Here is a 19,926-nt window from a genome sequence, read left to right as displayed (position 1 = left end):
CGCAGACAATTGGAAGAAATGGAAACAAAAATTCGTTACATTACCGCTAAAGGCATTGAAGGCAAATCTCAGAAGGTACAAAGCTGCAAGTTACTACACGTGATCAGGGATACAACACCTTTGAATTCACGCAGCCAGAGGACAGAGTAAAGCTCAAGATAATAGCCTACTGGAGAAATTCGACGAACATTTTACCCCCAACAGGAATGTGACGTTTGAGAAACACGTGTTTAACACTCGTGTTCAGGCCCCTGCTGAGAACATAAACCAGTTCGTCACTGACTTGAGAACAAAGGCAAGATCATGGGAGTACGGAGATTTGTGTGACAGTCTAATTAAAGACTGAATAGTCGTGGGGATATGGGATGATCAACTAAGAGCCAAGTTGTTGAGAACAATGGAATTAGATCTCCCAAAGGCTGTGTCTATATGTCGCGCTGCGGAGGCAAGTTGCAAACTGCACAAGCAGAGTGCATTATCAATGAAGTAAAACGGGAGCGTGCGAGAAATTCCCAAACGTCATCTGTCACGTCACTCAGGCAAAACATGATACAGGACTGTAAATACCGTGGCAGAGACCACCAGAAAGGAAAATGTCCCGCCTATGGAGAAAAATGCATAAAATGTTGAAAGCTGAATCACTTTTCAAGCAAGTGCATGTCCAAAGCGTATGCAACAAAAAAACCAGTGCACATAGTAGAAGAGCAGTCTGACTCAGCGCAGACGCACAACCCATCGTCCATGTACCAAGGAAGGTCCCCGTGGCCTTGAGAGACAAAGTAAAGGCAGAACTGAGAAGAATGGAAAAACCTGGACGTCATTGAAAAAGTAACAGTACCCAGGCCGTGGGTAAGCAGCATGGTCACAGTATGGAAACCAGAAAAACTGAAAATCCGGATATGCATGGACCCCAAGGACTTGAATGCCGCTATTGAAAGGGAACACTACCCCATGAGGACGATCGAAGAAGTGATGGCTCGGAAGGCTGGAGCAAAAGTGTTCAGCACACTAGATGCTCAATGTGGATACTGGCAGGTCAAGTTGGACAAAGAAAGTTCAGCGCTGTGCACCTTTAACACCCGTTTCGGTCGCTACGCATACAAAAGGCTACCCTTTGGAATAAACACAGCTGGAGAAATATAATATAAATTAAGTCTACTTCAGGAAAAGTGGCAGGTGCTTCTTGATGAAAAGGAGCTTCTCTGCTTTGTCACATGAAAGTCTGTTCCTCTTCTCATCGATGACATGAGAAGCAGCGCTAAACTCTCTCTCGCTATCGGTGCTTGTGCGTGGAGCAGACAAGTATCTAGGATGGGAACAGAGAATCGAAACAGTTATCTCATAGCATCGACATTATAGGCTATCTGTTTTTTGTAGGTCTTTTTATTTTTATTGATGGCATGTTTTTCTTTTCTGCCTAAGAAATAATTACATTTTTGAATGCCGGTATATGCCTTCTATTTTTCCACACTAAGTATAGTATAATAGTTCAAAATATATAGCCTAACAAGAACTTTATGAATAACATATTTAATTCCATTTCCTAAATAGCTAACCTGCGTGCCGTCTGTGCCAGGTCGGGAAAGCGGCCTTGATTTGCCCTCCAATATCCGAGAGGGTTATTGCTTCTGGGGATGGGGACTTCTGATAGAAAAGCATCCAGCTGTTGAGCTTGTCTTCTGACTGGTATTTGTATTGCTCTCTTGGAGAATCTCTTCGAACATGTCAGACAGTAAGCAGGTGTTGACACTATGGTTTCAAAAGCACTTGCCCATCGGGCAAGTACAGGTCAGGTTCAACTTGCCCGAATGTGATGTTCACTTGCCCAAATTATAATCAGAATCGTGAACAGGCCTCTTTTTGCCAGGCACGCGGCCAGGTTTTTGGGGGGCTCAGAAAAATCATCCTAGCTCAGACTGAGGCTGAATGTTAGCTTCCACACATGTTGTGTTTAAAAAATAAGATACTTCTCTTTGTTTACTTATTTATAGAGCGGTCAAATCGTGCCATGAAGTGATTTCAATCCACCGTTGTAACCTATTAAATCTAACGCCAAGTTATATGTAGACCTGCATGATTTCATGCAAATTTACTTAAAGCAGCATTTCACTGGTGGAGGCATGAATATGTATTGAAATTGGGTCCTATATGTAGTCGGATAAAAAAATAAAATTCTAATTTGGTGCCGTCTTGACCGAGAAAATGCAGAAAGTGATTTTTTTGCGCTTATGGATGGAAGACAACAACTCCCACCATGCACCACGATGCACAGCTTTGCTGGCCACTCCCGCTGATCTAGATCTCCGCCTATCGGACACCTCAGTCGCTGTTCCATCTACCAAGCTGATACCGCAAGACTGCTTGATAATCATTTTACAAAACATTTCTAGTATCAGTTGGTGAAAACGATCCAATTTCGTTTTATGCGGTTCAGGGATATCTCCGTAAAGACAGTCATTTCCAAACCGCATCGAGCTGTAGTAGAAACGCTGTAGTAAATATTCAAGGCGCTGGTTCTCCACAGAAAAAAGTGGAGCGCATCAAGCCTGCGCGCTGTATACAAACATTCAGTCACGAGGAGATTCAACCTTTTAAATAGAGCAGAAATACTTTTTAATGTACAGTTACTAATTACATTTATCAAGGGGCTTTATTTAAAGCTACAAAAAGAATACAAATAAAATAATAAATAAAAAATTCAACGCAACTCTGACGTCCCGCAGCTGGTGGGGGGCTAATGCCATCAAGCGTTTCAGACGTCCGCACGAATCATAACACGAAACCGCATAGGTCCGGATAGATTTGAAACCACCACCGAGGGTGGTTTCAGAAATGTGCGGTTTTGGGCACCGGATTCGCCGGCTCCGTCTGGACGTCGGCCGAAAGGACAAGACTTATGCGGTCTCACCATAAAATCGGCTTTGTGTGGACGGGGCCTTAGAAGGCGAACACACGTTCACCAAGACGGGGAGACAGCGCCGGGCGTCTTACGCCACTATCTGCCAATGGATCGTGGATGCCTGGGCTGATATATCAGTCTCAACTGTGGTCCAAGCTTTCACGAAGGCAGGAATAATCACTGAACTGCCAGGCAACAGCAGCGACACAGACTCGGATAATGACGAGAGGGAGCCGGGCATGTTGGATGCCGTACTCGCCCAACTGTTCAATTCGGACACTGAAGAAGAAGAATTCGAGGGATTCGTGGACGGGGAATGAACTGAAAAAGTGAGCTTTACGTGTTATACGTAACTGAACAATGTTGAGTTATGCACTAACTTTTGAATTAGCGGTATCAGACTGTGTCTCTTTTACGTGTTTACAACTGAACAAGTCTGGGAGATATTGTTAATATGCACATTAACGTTTGAACATCGTTACCATGGGAGTGAACGGAGTTGTCAGAACGCTAAATAAAGTTTGACTTTATCTGACTGTTTTGACATTCTCTTTAGGACAGCTCCATCTAGTCGATGCATAACGCAACCCCAGTCTAACGTTTGACTGCAGTATCTTCTATTCTATGCGCCTCATAATCCGTTGCGCCCTATATATGAAAACAGTTCTAAAATAGGCCATTTATTGAAGGTGCGCCTTATAATCCGGTGCGCCTTATAGTGCGGAAAATACGGTAGTCCTCGTTTGTATTTCTTTCGAAATGGTGAACTTTTGCATGGTGCCATCTTCTATGTCAGATCCAGTACCCTCCACCATTGTACTTCAGTTGTGTCAACAGCCTCTGTTAGCTTAGCTTCAGACGCTGTGGATGTTAGTTTCTGGTGGTGAAGTCCCACCCACTGGCACTGCTCTAATAGGTCTGTAAAACCTACAGACCTATTAGTGGGTCCCACCCCCTAGAGGGGGGTGGGACTAGTGGTTGTAGTCTTACGAGAATCATCCCCTTTTACACTTCCTATTTTCTTGTACGCAAAAATCGTCATATTGCGTCATTGAAAACAGGAAGTGTTGGAGATTGATACGGATCTCTCCAGTCTCTCCAGAAAATAAGGGAATGATGCTCGACCATTCAAAAATATGAGTGTGTTCCTGACGATACAAAGCTTAAGTGAAATGGGTGAAGTTGCCCTTTAACTAAATGTCAGAGGTAGTAGCAAAGACATGTCTTTTTTAACTTTCACGTTTCTTGTAGCTCTGACTGAATAATCACAATCTCGTTTCTAGTAGTGTTGTCAGTCACGATACTGGATTTTCTAACTTTGACACTATACCTGGAAAAATATTGATATTCTATATATTCTATAGTTTTTTTCAGGAAAGAACATACCCAAAGTAAATAGAGTATATCTCCACAACTGCAAGGGCGATAATGTCATCTTTTTGCCAAAAGAAAGATTGTTGTGCAAGTGAAATATTCAATGGGGATGATACTTGGTTAAAGTGAATAAAGCCATGGAACACAGCATAAGTGGAAGATAACATTTCCACCTGAAATAATTATCAGTTGGGAGCGATGTCTTACTATGAGACACAAATAAAGGTAGATATCTTACAATTTTGACACTTGCCTGTACACCAGTAGAACTTTATGACCAAAACGCAGCCTTATTAAGGTGTCATTGAACTGGACTGAACCTGGTCCAAGCACACTAATATTATAAATGCAGTTTCTCCGGCCCACCCAAGCTGTGAGAGATAGGCCACAGCTCGCCTCAATTAAACACATCAGCATTTTTCTGTTTGTATTTATAGTGGATAGTGTAGATAAGCTGTTTTATGCCATCAAATATCAATTTTATCCCTCAGGTATGTACTGTATGCATCCTTGAGATAGATACTTATCTAATAATTTTAGCAATGGTATGAAATAGCAAGGTCTAGGTGTTAAACAGGCCTTTATAATTGAACCAGACTAGCAGATCCTCTCTGTAACATCCCAATCATTTTAAAACGTGTTTGATATTTTTGCCATAGCTCTTGTAGTTTGAATGGTATGTCGAGGCAATTCTTTACACTGGCCAGTGAGAAGGCTGCATCAGTGAGCCTTAATTAATTTTTTGTGTGTTTTTTGTTCAAGCCTAGATTGTGGATTTTGATTAAGGGGTAGTGGATTTTATGGTTATTATTTTGCTGTTGGTTACCAAGAAGATATTCGTTCCTTTACAATTTTACTGAGTTGGTTTTGGTTTTAGGGAAATATTATAAATAATATATATTGTGAATAATATATATTATATAATTGATGAAGTGTATTTGTTATAATAAATGCTTTTATTTTGTACGGTTCCTGTCAATGTAATCCTTTCATGCTGTCTCCGCACTTCGCTCGCATTCTCACCCCAGATGGGCTGATTGGTTTGCTCCTGCCCATAAGTCCACTGTCCACCACTTAGGCTTTTCTGCTAATTAGGCAGGTTGATAGGGATTTAGTCATCGCCCTGATGATCACTGTCCCCATCTACTTGACAGAGTACCTCAACCGACCAGACTCCAACACCACACACACTGACCACTCCACTGACATCTCACCCGAAAAAGGTGGGATGTTTGGGGATACCTGCTGCACTTTCAATCCTAACCCCACACAGCGGCATGATGATTCTAGTAGGTCTGGCTGGTTGGACTCAATGTTTGGACGATGGAAACCCATCATTGTTGCTGTTTAGAACACTCTGGTTACTGCCTTTTTTGACTTGCTAGGGTTATGTGGATATATATATGTCCGAGGCCTCATAATGAGAGCTATAGAACATGGAATCTCCCATCAGATGACCGGTATCAGGCCATTACAGTATATGATAATGCTTCTTAAACCATGAAGAAGTGAAGTGTTTGATGTTCTGACTGTAATGATTGCAATACTTTTTAAGCATAATGTTGTCTTGAACGATTTTATCCTAGTGCACACCCAGTACCAGCAATGGCATAAAAACCACCCAAAAGCCAAACCAACAACCCTGAAGCGAATTGACTGACGCATATTATGAAAACTGATTGTGTCAATCACACTCAGTTTGCTCAGATGTGAATCTTCCCTGAATAAACTCTTTAAGTTTATGCTGAGTTGCGTTGTAAAAACACAACATAGGCTACACATTTCTAGTTCTTAACTATACCCAAAGAATACAACTATACAATCACAAAAGCATTATGATTCAATAACCGAGCTGCCGGTTTACAACACCATTATAACAATAAGAGCAAACACAGTATTCTCCTTTTCGTAAACTTTAAAACTCATGTGTGCTGGAGACAGAAAGAAGGGGGAGAGGGCCGACCCCACCCTTTCTACAATTGACCTTTCGCAAAACCCCGCCCCCAAACGGTCACCAATCAGTTTTCATAATGGAAGGTCAATTGTATTGATTTGTTGAAGATACACTGTATTTTAGTTGTTTCAGTTGTTTTTTGCTTCTTAAGCTCTATAGCTCATTGAGGGATGATTTACCTCTGATTATTAGTGTTGTTTACATATTGAGTGCCACGAGCTTGATTTTAGGAAAACCTTAAATTCCAGATGAGGTGTGAAATATAGGTATATAGGTGTCTTCAGACCTAGACTAATCTGGAAGAAATCTTCCCTATATCAACGATTTTTTGTCATCATTATAGGTGTTATAGACTGAATTAGTGTTGCACTCATTTATATCCTGCACCCCGGAACATCTGTGCTTATAACTGTGTACCCCGTCGTATTGTTCTAGTGATTGCTCTGCACCTGAATGTCTTGTGTATACCTTGGCTGTTATGCTGTGAGCATGGTTTCAGTAAAGACGTTAAACTGAGTTACAAGTGTGCGTGCATTATTGCCCTCGGGTTACCACAATAGGCATACCCTTAGTTAGGCTTACAAGGATCGAAAAGTAACGATTTGATCTTTTTAGTCCATATGCTGTGTGAATGGCTCTGCGTTTCAGGCCCCGTCTACACGAAGCCGAAACGGGCGAAACCGTTACGGTTTCGATCTATCCGGTTTCGAAGTATCTCCGTAAAGACGAAGCCAAGCGAAACCGGATAGATCTGTAGAAACGCTGTAGTAAACATTCCAGGCCCATAAGGGGCGCTGCTTCTGGTACACAAATCCAGGAGAAGAAGAGGCGAGCATGCGCATAAAGGCTGCCCCCCGAACCACTAACAACACAAACAAACAGCTCTTCTACGATGGCGAACTAGATTCTCAATAAATAATGCACCGCAAAGGTCTTGTACGGTTCGGCCTTCCGTCCACACGAAGCCGGCGAATCCGCTGACCGAAACCGCAAACTTCTGAAACCACCCTCGGAGGTGGTTTCAAATCTATCCGGTTTCGTTTTGGTTTCGTGTGGACGCCTGAAACCGACTGAAACCGCAAACCATGACGTCATCGCCCCACCCCTCGACCTCCTAGCCAATGGCTCTTAAGCCCGCGGAGTCTCAGAAATCACAACAAAAAAGATGATGGCGGACAACAAGCTTGTAATCGTTCTGCAGCATATCATGTCCCTTGTTGGGTTGCTAAGCCATTATTAATTGAGAATCTAGTTCGCCATCTTAGAAGAGCTGTTTGTTTGTGTTGTTAGTGGTTCGGGGGGGCAGCCTTTATGCGCATGCTCGCCTCTTCTTCTTATTTCATTTCTTCTGGATTTCTGTACCAGAAGCAGCGCCCCTTTTGGGCCTGGAATGTGTACTACAGCGTTTCTACAGATCTATCCGGTTTCGCTTGGCTTCGTCTTTACGGAGATACTTCGAAACCGGATAGATCGAAACCGTAACGGTTTCGCCCGTTTCGGCTTCGTGTGGACGGGGCCTCAGACTCAATAACGCAGTCTATTGCATTTCACTGGTCTATATTCTTACAATGTGAGAGAATACATCTCAGGCCAGCTGGCGTCACCTCAGCCCGTTTCAAGCAGCGCTTTGAGGCGGACCTGGCGCACCTTGATCCGTCCTCGCAGATGGAAAAACCGAACATGTTTTGAGTTCTTCGCCGGAATCCCGTTGAGTGAGAGGCCAGGTGTAGCTTGAGTGTAACCACTCAAGTTGTTGTCACGTAATGTGCACTGCCTTGGTCATTTTACTTGACGCAGCCAGACGGCTGCCCAACAGCCCAGGTCATAGTTATTCGAGGTAATTTGAGTCAACTCTGGAGGAATGGTAAGTCATTTCGATGAGATATCATGTTCTATATGTTCTTCTATTTGTCTGTTAAATATGTAGCCATAATCTACCCAACTAACACACGACGTTTTCAAACTTAAACTTACATTTTTTGTTGCATAAAGGTGTTGCTAAAATTGTCGTTTTGATAACTGTAGCCTGAAATCAATACGCTACCTGACATGTAAAGTGCATGCAAGTTCTCAATAGGTGTCAAAGAAATATTTGGAATTGTTTGTATTTTTCTCGTTTACTGCACGTTCTCATACGGTGTGAAGTTAAACGTTGTAATATAATCTATTTGAAACCTTTATTATTTCTAATTTGGTGTCCGACAATACGTTTAGAATATACTGTAGGCTAATGTGAATCTCTTCCCACTTTGTTATTTATGTCAAACAAACAATTTGGTTGTATTCGAAACGTTTACCACACCTTTTGTTATAGAGACGGAAACCACGAAAGGAGCATACTCGAATGCTACTCTCAGTTATGGGGAGCGTCAAGAGGACAGCGTTTACATTTTTATCAGTAAGCTGTTTCTCTGGCTGATTGTTCTGGCCCTCTGATGGCAGGCTATGGAGGACAGGTTACTTAAGTACATGAGCCTTTTGAAAAATCTTTGGATAGGCTGTGAAGTTCATCCAGCTGTTCTGAGCCTACCAGTGCTACTGGGTTCTATTTCATCCTTACTGACCGCCAGAGGCGTTGCTTAAAGCACTGGATCTCCACCTCGCGCATGCGCATTTCGAGTACCTAATACCAACATACGCAGTGTCCCAATTCCTAGGACGCATCCTTCGAAGGCTGCATTCGAAGGATGCGTCGACGCAGATTGCGTCACAGCGACGCGCCAAGTGCTGTCCCAATTCCAAGGGTCCTTCAAATGCGGCCTACGAATGCAGCCTTCTTTTCCCGGATTTGAAGGATGCATCGGCTGTATCCTTCACGGCCCAACGTATCCCAAGATCCTTCACGGCCCAACGTATCCCTCCCAAGATTCATTGCGCACTCAATCAATGGAGATGGCGGAGAATGGCGATTTAAGTTCTGCATTTAAATGTAAGTATTTGGTTTCTAGTCACTCGAGTATTTAACGATACAAATGTTAAAAAAAACAAGGGCCCTTAAAACTTTTTTCATTAAAGTAATAGGCGATATAAGTAAGGTAACGTTACAGTTAGTGACGCTGTAACGTTAACTAAGAACACCCGTTAAGCCCTATAGTTTCAAATTTAAGAGGTTAAAATGGTTATATTTACCGAAATTGTGTCGATTATATAGATAATTTGCTATTCTGTAACGTTAGATAAATGGACCAACGCGAACACAGGTTGTGGACCCTGGTTTTCAGACCGTAACGTTACAGACGTTGGGATTGATTACACAGTTAACTTGGTTATTTTGCTATTTAAGCTGCTTTTGTTTGGTAGTGTAAAGCAAAACTAATTCTAACATTTGGTTTTGGTTTAGGGAGCCAGCAGCATACTGCTCGATTTATTCTATTGAGGGGGGAGAAGGATGAGCTGTTCACCGGGGTGAAATACTCAGCAAGTGTGGCTTGGGGGTAAAGAAACAATCGTTTATTTATATCGTAAGTTAGTTTATAAAAATTATTATAGGCCATTTATATATCTTCATTTGACCATCTTTTAAAGGTTAGTTAAATTAGCCCTCATTAAACAGCAGGACGGATACAACATCCCCAGAAATCGTTTAATACGATGTCCTATTTTGGGTTATTAAAGAAAGAAAGACAAAAAAAGTCACATCTCGCATCAGTACTAGACAGCACTAGAAAAACCCACAAAGAAAAAGGGTGTTTTGACTTCTATTGGTTGTCTTATTATTATTATGGGCTTCATATAGGATGAGGGCTAATTTAAATGTAACCTTTACAAGATGGTCAAATATATATATTATAAATGGCCTATTGTTAACATGGGCTATTAACATGATTGATAAATGTGTCTCTTGTTTTCTCTGATTAACAATGTCTCTGTGTTTAGGACAATTCTGGAGGAAATAGGCCTGCAGGGGAAGGTGACTCTCCCGCAGGCAAAGAAAAACTTTTGCTGAAATTTGTTTTGATACTGCTCTTGTTAACTGCCATGATTGATTTCCTCTGCCTTAGGATTGCAAGTATCCTGGGTCAGGAGAGGGGGTAGGTGGGAAACCCACTGCTGCCACTTGGCCCTGGTTTGTCCCCATGGATAAGGTATTGGATTGGGACAGAGGCATTCCACCAACCCCCCTGTCCTAATTGCATCCATCCCTGAGAACACACCAAGGCCAAGTGCAGCAAGTACAGCAGTGGTGGATCAGGAGGTGGAGGACAAGGATCAGGAGGAGGAAAGACAGCGAGGGCCAAGGTCCAGAAAGAGGGACAGAGAAGAAGACATGTTCCAGAGTCGCTCACTATCTTCCGAAAAGGACTCAAGATTCACCTGTTCAGTGTCCACCTCGACTGCATAGCCACCCTCCCCCTTCTGGCCACCATTGTACACTGTGTTGTATTGTATTGTATTGTATTATAGTACTTAACTGTGTAGCAACTGCAGTAGCTGCTATCATGGCAATGTATATCATCAATGCTATCATCAATGTACTTATTGTAAGTCGCTTTGGATAAAAGCGTCTGCTAAATGCCCTAAATGTAAATGTAAAATGTAAATGTTCCAGTTAATAAAAGAGGACATGAGGCTACAAAGGGAGGCAGAGGAGAGGAAAGCCCAGGAAAGCAGGGAAAGAATGGATAGGTTTTTCTCAATTTTGGAGCGTTTGGTGGACAAATAACTTATGTTCTGTTATATTTAACACTTTTTTTTTGTATTGACTAATGTATTCGTATATAACTTATAAAACATATATACAACAATAAAACTATTTACAACAAACATTCATGTGACTATTTACAACAATTATTATAAAACTACTATATACAAAAACATAATGATCAATAATGATTGTTGTTGGTTTCTTTTTTTCGCGCTGTCCGGTTTAACTTCTGTTTACAGGTCAGTTCAGCTGTCAGGGTTGCTAGGTGACAGGAGCAGCGTGGTCACGCAAGTGAAAGGGCGGTAACGGTTTGTTACGTAAACCAGAAATGCTCCGTAGGCTAGACCGTCCCATTTCTTCGGCCTTCGGAGTGTCCTTCGCGGTCTACGAAGGCCGCATCCTTCGAAGGACGCGGTCTACGAAGGATGCGTCCTATGAATTGGGACACAGCCATAGTCACCTGTGACCCCCACGTGACACCGGGAAGGCTATATCTTCCGGTGTCATTAGAGGATCTGTTCCTTACATCTTCTCGCTGCGCAGGTACCGTATTGAACCTTTGTTTGAGAAAGGAAGGAAGCTGTTACAACTGGCTACGTGCAGCCTCGTGACCAAGGTCGGAGCTGCGGGTAACCCGTCCTCCAAAGGCTGTGGCTAGTTCATACAGATACTTAGTGAAAGCAACTATAAGAAGAGTGGCCGGTGTTTGTTTGGGAGGGCAGTGTGCTCGCTCCCGCTCCCAGCACTCGTTCGCCTCTTGCTCTGTTATTGTTTGTTGTGTTAGCCGTTAGCTTTGCTCTGTTCTAACCATCAATTTATTTTTCCCTTACAACTTACCGTTGAAGGCAGTGCTCTCGCTCCCGCTCCCAGTAACGTTTTTGTTTGGTTTCTCCCTTGTTTAGCAGCAGCGCTTACGCTCAAGCTAAATAATATCGGTCGATTTAGTTTTCTGGTGAAGGCAGTGTTCTCGCTCCCGCTCCCGTTAACACCGCATTTTGGACCTTGTTTGATAATTAGTAGCAGCGATCACGCTCAGGCTAATTAGTTTCGGTTTTTTCATTTTTTTCTGGCGAGGGAAGTGCTCTCGCTTCCGCTCCCAGTACGCTACCGGTGGCTGCCTCTATAATGGCTCACCTATGTGTCGCCTGTGCGGCTCCTCTTGAGCCTGAGGACGGCCACGACAGTTGCCCTCCTTGCCTCGGTCTCGAGCATCTGAGGGAGAGCCTCACGGACAGCGCCTGCATGAACTGCAGCCTCCTGCCTTGGGTGCTCAGAGTGGCTAGGCTAGCAGAGCTGGAGAATCGGGCAACAGCCAGCGACCCCTCTGCTTTAATGATCCTCCCTCCCAATCAGCCCGGTCGTTCGGGACGGCGGCGGCATGATGGGGCTGCGGCTATGGGTGCCCCCCCCAAAAAGAAGGCAAGGGGCGGGCTTGCTGCTAGGGTGGACGGATTGGCGTCCGACATGGAGCAAATCCGGTCCCTCCTCCTGGCCCTTCAGCCTGGGACTGGTCAGGGGCTGGCGGGGCTACAGCCCGGCCCTCCCTCCTCCCATTTTGAAGGCGATGTCCTCTCTCTGGCGGCTTCGGCTAACCTCTTTGATGAGGCTATGACCGAGGGCGATGCCTCCCACACGTTGGATGAGGCCTCCTGCTCCTCGGCACAAGGCTCTCGGCAGGGGGCAGCAGACACCTCCATGGCGGCCGTCCTGCGGACCGCTCTGGCTCGCCTGCAGCTTGACGCGGCGCAGACGGAGTCAGCCCAGGCCAGCGCCTTCTTCAGGCGCAACCCTGTCCCGGCCACATTCTCTGTCCCTCCTTCAGAGGAGTATCTGAAGGAGCTCCATGCTTGCTGGAGGGACACTAGGGCCCTATCCCACTCGACGTCGGATGCCTGGACCTTGGCTGCCATGCAGAATGCGGCACAGGTTGGGCTGGGCCGCATGCCAGCAGTCGAGCCTGCCATCGCCTCCCTAATTCTGGCTCCTGATGAGGCTCTGAGGCCAAATGCCAGGTGCCCTCGGCCACAGTGCAGGGTCACAGACGACCTCCTGTCAAAGGCCTACGACGCAGCGGCGCGCATGGGTCGTATTGGGAACTCCCTTTCCCACCTGCTGCTGGGTCTTTCGACCTCTCTGCAGCAGGCCCAGGCCGAGCCGTCGCTGCAGAGTCTGAGTGACGCCTCATTGCAGGCTTTTGCCCTCATGTCGAGGGAGTTAGGGCGCACTATGTCCACCCTCGTGCAGACTCGCCGCCAGGTGTGGCTTGCGCAGTCGCCCTTGACGGAGACATAATAATAATAATACATTTAATTTAGAGGCGCCTTTCAAGACACCCAAGGTCACCTTACAGAGCATATAGTCATCATACATTTTTTAAAAAGCAAGACATTGTGGAGAAAATAAATAAATATATAAATAAATAAACATAAGCAATAAGAAAAAAATAAAAAAAATAAAAATAAAAACAGTGATCAGTTAGACGTTGTGTGCGAGTTTGAACAAGTGAGTTTTGAGTTGTGACTTGAAGGTTGAAATGGTGTCTGACTGTTTTATGTGTGGGGGGAGGGAGTTCCAGAGCCTGGGTGCTGAACAGCTGAATGACCGGGCACCCATTGAAGTGAGTCGTGATGTGGGGATACATAGTAGTCCAGCAGAGGTTGAGCGGAGGGAGCGGGATGGAGTGTATTCTTGGAGGAGGTCGCAGAGATAACTGGGGGCTAGGTTGTGGAGAGCTTTGTAGGTGAGGAGTAGGGTTTTGTATTGGATGCGGTAGTGTACTGGGAGCCAGTGAAGTTGAATGAGGACAGGGGTGATGTGGTCAGATGATTTGGTGCGGGTGATGATCCGGGCGGCTGAGTTCTGAATGATCTGCAGTCTGTTGATAAGTTTGGTGGGGAGTCCGGTGAGGAGGGCGTTGCAGTAGTCTATGCGTGATGTGACAAATGAGTGAACTAGGATTTCAGCGCTGGATTGGGTCAGTGATGGGCGGAGTCTGGCGATGTTGCGGAGGTGGAAGAATGCAGTCCGGGTGATGTTGTGAATATGGGGTGCGAATGAGAGGGTGTTGTCCAGGATGACGCCGAGGCTCTTGACTTTGGAGGAGAAGGGTACTGGGAATCCATCGATAATTATGAGTGGAGCTGGGGTGTGTTGTGATTTAGTGAGGGTGGATTTGGATCCGATGAGCAGGGCCTCGGTCTTGTTTCCATTGAGTTTCAGGAAGTTCCTGCTCAACCAGCTCCGGATCACTTCCAGGCAAGTGATGAGGGAGGTGGGGGGGATGGCAGCGGTGGGTTTGGTGGAGATGTAGACCTGTGTGTCGTCAGCGTAGCAATGAAAATGGACCCCATGGTGACGGAGGAGTGTGCCCAGCGGGAGGAGGTAATTGGTGAAGAGGAGTGGACCCAAGACTGACCCCTGGGGGACGCCCAGTGAGACACCTGAACACCCAGACTTGTGGTTGCTTAGTTGAACAAATTGTTGACGGCCGGTGAGGTAGGATGTAAACCAGGAGAGTGCAGCACCAGTGATCCCAATACCAGCTAGGCGGTCCAGGAGCAGAGGGTGGGAGATGGTGTCAAATGCTGCGCTGAGATCGAGGAGGATGAGAATGGTGAGTAATCCAGAGTCGGCTGCAAGGAGGAGGTCGTTGGTGATTTTGACTAGGGCTGTTTCAGTGCTGTGTTTTGGACGGAAGCCAGATTGGAACGGTTCGTGGAGATTGTTAGTGTCGAGGTGGGACTGTAGTTGTGCGGCAACCACCCTTTCAAGTGTTTTGGAGATGAAAGGGAGATTGGAGATGGGGGGTACAGTACCAGTAGTGAGGGAGGAGTTAATTATGTTGGTGATCATGGGGGAGATGGACGGAAGACATGCTTTGACAAGGGAGGTGGGAAGAGGATCGAGCTGACAGGTGGTGTTTTGGCTTTGCGGATGAGTTCTGAAACGGTCTGTTCTGTTACTAGGGTGAAGTCAGAGAGGGAGCTGATGAGAGGTTGGCCAGAGGTGATCATCCAGGGTGGGTCATCAGAGGGGGTGCGAGATGAGGCCAGTTGTTGGTGAATGGTGTTGATTTTAGAGCTGAAGAAGTCAAGGAACGCAGTGCATTGGGTGGTGGAAATGTCTGGAGGGAGAGATTTAGGAGGCTGAAGTAAGTGGCTGACTGTTGAGAAGAGGACTCTGCTGTTGCCTGTACCAGTGTTGATGAGGTTGGAGTAGTATGAGGTTTTGGCAGTGGTGAGGGCATTCTTGTAGTGATGGAGGTGGTCCGAATACATTTGGCGGTGTACAGTGAGTTGAGTCTTACTGTAGAGTCGCTCCAGTCGACGACCAGTGGCTTTGAGCTGGCGCAGATGAGGAGTGAACCAGGGAGCAGTGTGGGTGAATGAGACTGAGCGGGTTTTCAGGGGGGCCAGGGTGGTGAGGGAGGAGGAGAGGCAGTTATTGTAGTGAGTCACCAGGCCAGTCAGGGAGGAAGCTGGGGGAGGGTTGGGGTAGGAGCTGATCAGGGTGGAGAGGTCTGTGGTGTTGATAAGTTTGATGTTTCTGAAGGAGATGGTCCGTTGTTCCTTGGTTTTGTGTAGTTGGGTATGAATGTCAAAAAGTACAGCTTTGTGGTCGGAGATGGGGAAATCAATGACATCAAGGTTAGTGGGAGTGATGTCAGTGCAGCAGATTAAATCCAGAATGTGACCTTTGTTATGGGTTGGGAGGTTGACATGTTGTGTGATGCCAAGACAGTCCAGAAGTGATGTGAAGTCATTAGCAAAAGTACAGGATGGGTTGTCAATGTGGATGTTGAAATCACCAAGGAGGATAACAGTGGGGGACATTGCACATACAGATGTAAGTAGTGATGAGAATTCATTGAGGAAAACGGCGGAGGGTTTTGGTGGTCTGTAAATGGTGACAATGATAGTGGGTTTGGGGCCTGAGAGTTTTACAGCTAGACATTCAAAGGAGGAATGAAGGGGGACTGTGACAGTGGTGACTTTGATGTTATCACGATGGAGGAGAGCAAGGCCACCCCCCCTCCCATTAACCCGGGGTTTACTAATAAACGAAAAACCTGGTGGGACAGCTTCATTTAGATGGGAGAAGTCATTTGGTTGTTGCCAGGTCTCAGTGAGGCAGAGAATATCTAGGCTCTGGTCAACAATAAAGTCATTTATCAAAAGGGCCTTATTACTGAGGGATCTGGTGTTCAGCAGACAGAGTTTCAGACAGGTGAGTGGAGTGTAGCAGGTTGCTTTGAGCAGAGGGGACAGTACACTGTGATTGACGGGACTGACCGTACGGGCTGTGCGAGGAGGGGGGCGGGCCCCCCTCCTCAAACAAAAACAAAAACATCCGCTCCTTCTGGTCCACTGGGCCCCAGTGGACCAGAAGGAGCGGATGTTTTTGTTGCTGGTGTGAGTGTACTGAAAATTCCGTCCAGAGCCTCGGTGGATGTATTTTGGTCGTTTGAGAATGTCCTGGTGGGATGCAAGCTGAGGTGGTTGGGTCCTTGAGAAGATCCGTAGACGTAACATCTCCGTTACCGAGTAACGGAGCGGCAGAGATGCACTCGTTACGTGAGAGTCAAACATAGCGCAATCCAGAGGAACAGGTTAAAATCCACAGGTTGTGAAGTCGGAAGAAGCCAGCGGTAGATCCAGGCGATTATGGTGAAGCCACAGAGCCAGCACAGCGGAGGCAGAGGAGTGGAGCAAGCCGGTTATAGCTACGCTGGAGACGGGGAAGCCAGTTGGACGGCGCCGGGGGTTAACAGCAGTCTAGCCGGCCAGCAGGTGTCATCCACCAACAGCTGCACGACTCCACGCACAAAACACAAAACAAAACACGCAGACGTTTAACGTTCAGAAATAAATAAATAAATCAAGAAAACTGACGCAGTTACTTAACTTAACTTTGTAGTCCGACCCGAGGTCCAGAAGGGTTTCAGACAGAAGGTGTTGAAAGTAAGCAAAAGAAAACTGATAAAAAGTTAAAAGACTAGAAAGAAAAAGAAAATCGCGAAAAAATAATGTTCAGAATGACGTTCCGGTGAGCAGCAGCAGCAACAGCGTTCAAAAGGCAACAGCGTCCACCAACTGTACGACCTCACGTATAAAACACGTAAAAATAAAGAAAACTGGCGCACTGACAATAGCGAAAAGTGACTATATATAACTAGTAAACTTAGCTAAACTACTAAAGACCAAAAAAAACGGCAAAATGTTCAATGCAATCTTGAGAAATATTGGAAATACTGAATAAAAACAAGCCATACAGAGCGGCGTTAGACTCGCCAGCGTCCCCGTTACTAGGCAACTGAGACATGTAGGAGGGTCCTTCGTGCGGTGCCGGTGGAACCAGGGGAGCTCTTTGGGTCAGCTGCCCTGGAAGCACTGGAGGGGGCTGCCCGAGCTAGGCAGACCAGGCAGCAACTGTCAGGCCTAAATAGGAGTGTGTCCGCTCCTAGCAGGCCTGGGGGCCCCTCGGCAGTCCCCCAGCAGCGTTTTCAGCCACCTGGTTATTCCGGTGGCCTACGTAGGTCTCAGCGGGCTGCACAACAGCCAGCGGATGGCTTTCGGCCCCCCGAACGCCTACCTTCCTGGCAGCTCCGTGCCCCACAACCCAACCGACGCCCCCCCAGAGCCTTAGGAGGCCGGGGGGGTAGGCGCTAGGCCCTCGGGGCCGGTCGTCGGGAGTTTTTCCCATCAGCAGCTCAGTTACTGGGCTGCCTGTTCTTCAGACCCTTGGGTGGTTTCCACCTTGACCCAAGGGTACGAGTTACAGTTCCGACGCCGGCCCCTAGCCTTCAGTCGGGTCAAAATGACTGTCGTCAACGACCCGGCAGAGGCCTTAGCTCTGGACCAGGAGTTGTCCACCCTCCTGGCCAAAGGGGCAATCGAGCCAGTGGATCCTCTGCTGCACCCCAGAGGATTCTACTCGAGATACTTTCTAGTAAAAAAGAAAGATGGCAGATTTCGCCCAATTCTCGACCTGAGGGGACTCAACAGGTTCCTGAAGGTCCTGCCATTCCACATGCTCACCGCATCCGACACGCTGCGGGTGGTCGCAAGGGGAGAATGGTTCACCACGGTGGACCTAAGGGACGCATACTTCCACGTCCCAATTGCACCGCGCCATCGGCACTTCCTCCGGTTCGCCTTTCGCGGCCGGCACTTTCAATTCAGGGTACTTCCCTTTGGTCTCTCCCTCTCTCCGAGGGTATTCACCAGGGTGGTGGCGGCAGCTCTCGCACCCCTGCAGGAGCAGGGCATGAAGGTCCTGCCTTATTTGGACGACTGGCTGATCTGTGCACCTTCCCAGTCTCAGGCGGCCCGGGACACGGCTCGGCTGCTCTTGCACGTGGCCCGGCTTGGCCTGACGGTGAACTTTGTGAAGAGTCGCCTGGACCCATCCCAACGGGTCGCATACCTGGGGATGGTCCTAGACTCGGATGCTATGAGGGCCTACCTGTCACCTCAGCGTGTGACCGACATCCTCCTCTGCCTCCCCCGTTTCGGGTATGGCAGGATGGTACCATTCATTCTTTGCCTGCAGCTCTTGGGCAAGCTGAGAGCTGCCTCAGCTGTGGTGCCCCTCGGCTTGCTGTCTCTGCGCCCTATGCAGATGTGGCTGAACAGCCTCCACTTGGACCCCAAGTGGCACAGGCACCGAAAGGTCAGAGTGTCTCGGCAGTGCCTCTTCTCTCTGTCCCCATGGAGGAAGAGGTCGTATATGTCTGTGGGTGTACCCATGGGCACCATTCCATCCCGTCGGGAGCTGGTCACGACAGACGCCTGCCTATCGGGATGGGGCGCGGTTTGGCAGGGCAGGACTGCCCAAGGGCAGTGGCCGGCCCAGAACCACGCTCACATCAATGTGCTCGAGCTCAGGGTGGTACAGCTAGCACTCAATCATTTTCTGCCTCATTTGAGAGGCAAGCATGTGCTGGTTCGATCCGACAACATGTCAGCTGTTGCTCAGATCAACCACCAAGGGCGGACCCGGTCTTCACGGCTACTCCGGGTATCTCGGAACTTGTTGGCCTGGGCATATCCCCGCCTGGCCAGCGTGCGGGCGGTCTTCATACCGGGGCAACGGAACCAGGTCGCAGATTTTCTATCGCGGCAGAAGCCCCCACCGGGGGAGTGGCGGCTTCATCCGGAGGTGGTGGAGACGATGTGGGGTCTCTTTGGCAGGGTGGAGGTGGACCTCTTTACATCAGAGGAATCCGCACATTGCCCCCTCTGGTTCTCCTGGACGGAGGTGACCGGCCCCCTCGGACAGGATGCCTTAGCTCACGACTGGCCACAGAGTCCTCTGTATGCCTTCCCACCGCTGCCCCTGATCCTCCCCACACTTCAGAGGGTGTTTCTGCGGGGCCACAGGTTACTTCTGGTGGCCCCCTACTGGCCAGGGAGACTCTGGTTTCCACTGCTGCGCAGGCTCTGCTGCAGCTCTCCATGGCGCCTCCCCTGCAGGAAGGACCTCCTTTCACAGCTGGGGGGCCAGATTTGGCACCCAGATCCCCGTCGCCTCCAGCTCTGGGCCTGGCCGCTGCAGGGCCCGACTCACTGCTGAATGTTTGCACTGAGACCGTCAGGAACACTATTCTGAATGCCAGGGCACCATCTACCAGAGCACAGTATGCCAACAGATGGAAGTTATTCTCTGACTGGTGTAGGGGTAAGGCAGTAGACCCAGCGCGTTGCTCCGTGGCCACCGTTCTGGAGTTTTTGCAGTCCCTCCTGGATGATGGTCGCTCTCATTCCACCTTGAGGGTCTATGTGGCTGCTATCTCTTCCCGACATGAGATGCTTGACGGAGCCACAGTGGGGTGCCACAGGTTGGTGTCCCTCTTCCTTAGGGGGGCCCTGAGGCTGCGTCCCCCTAGGACTCTGAGGACTCCAGCTTGGGACCTGCCCCTGGTGCTGGAGGCCATGTCATCACCTCCTTTTGAGCCTCTGACCCAGATAGGGTTGAAGTGGCTGTCCATGAAGGTGGCTTTTCTGCTCGCCATTACCACTGCGAAGCGGGTCGGGGAGTTGCACGCCCTATCCG

At 47.6% G+C, this 19,926-nt stretch overlaps 1 protein-coding gene across 1 annotated transcript; it reads left to right on the top strand.

Annotated features, from left to right (window-relative positions):
• Nucleotides 1–858: 858 nt before the first annotated feature.
• On the top strand, nucleotides 859–19,476 carry LOC115556921 (uncharacterized). The gene is made up of 5 exons (XM_030374346.1): nucleotides 859–1,040; nucleotides 10,104–10,137; nucleotides 12,037–13,128; nucleotides 17,359–17,478; nucleotides 17,578–19,476. Exons 1-5 carry the CDS (start codon nucleotides 859–861, stop codon nucleotides 19,444–19,446), a joined length of 3,297 nt encoding a protein of 1,098 aa, XP_030230206.1. The 3' UTR covers nucleotides 19,447–19,476.
• Nucleotides 19,477–19,926: the final 450 nt, after the last annotated feature.

Source organism: Gadus morhua, chromosome 2 (genome assembly GCF_902167405.1).
Source record: "Gadus morhua chromosome 2, gadMor3.0, whole genome shotgun sequence".
Lineage (NCBI taxonomy): Eukaryota > Metazoa > Chordata > Actinopteri > Gadiformes > Gadidae > Gadus > Gadus morhua.
The sequence above is the reverse complement of the archived record's forward strand: the minus strand, read 5'-3'. Positions and strand labels throughout refer to the sequence as shown.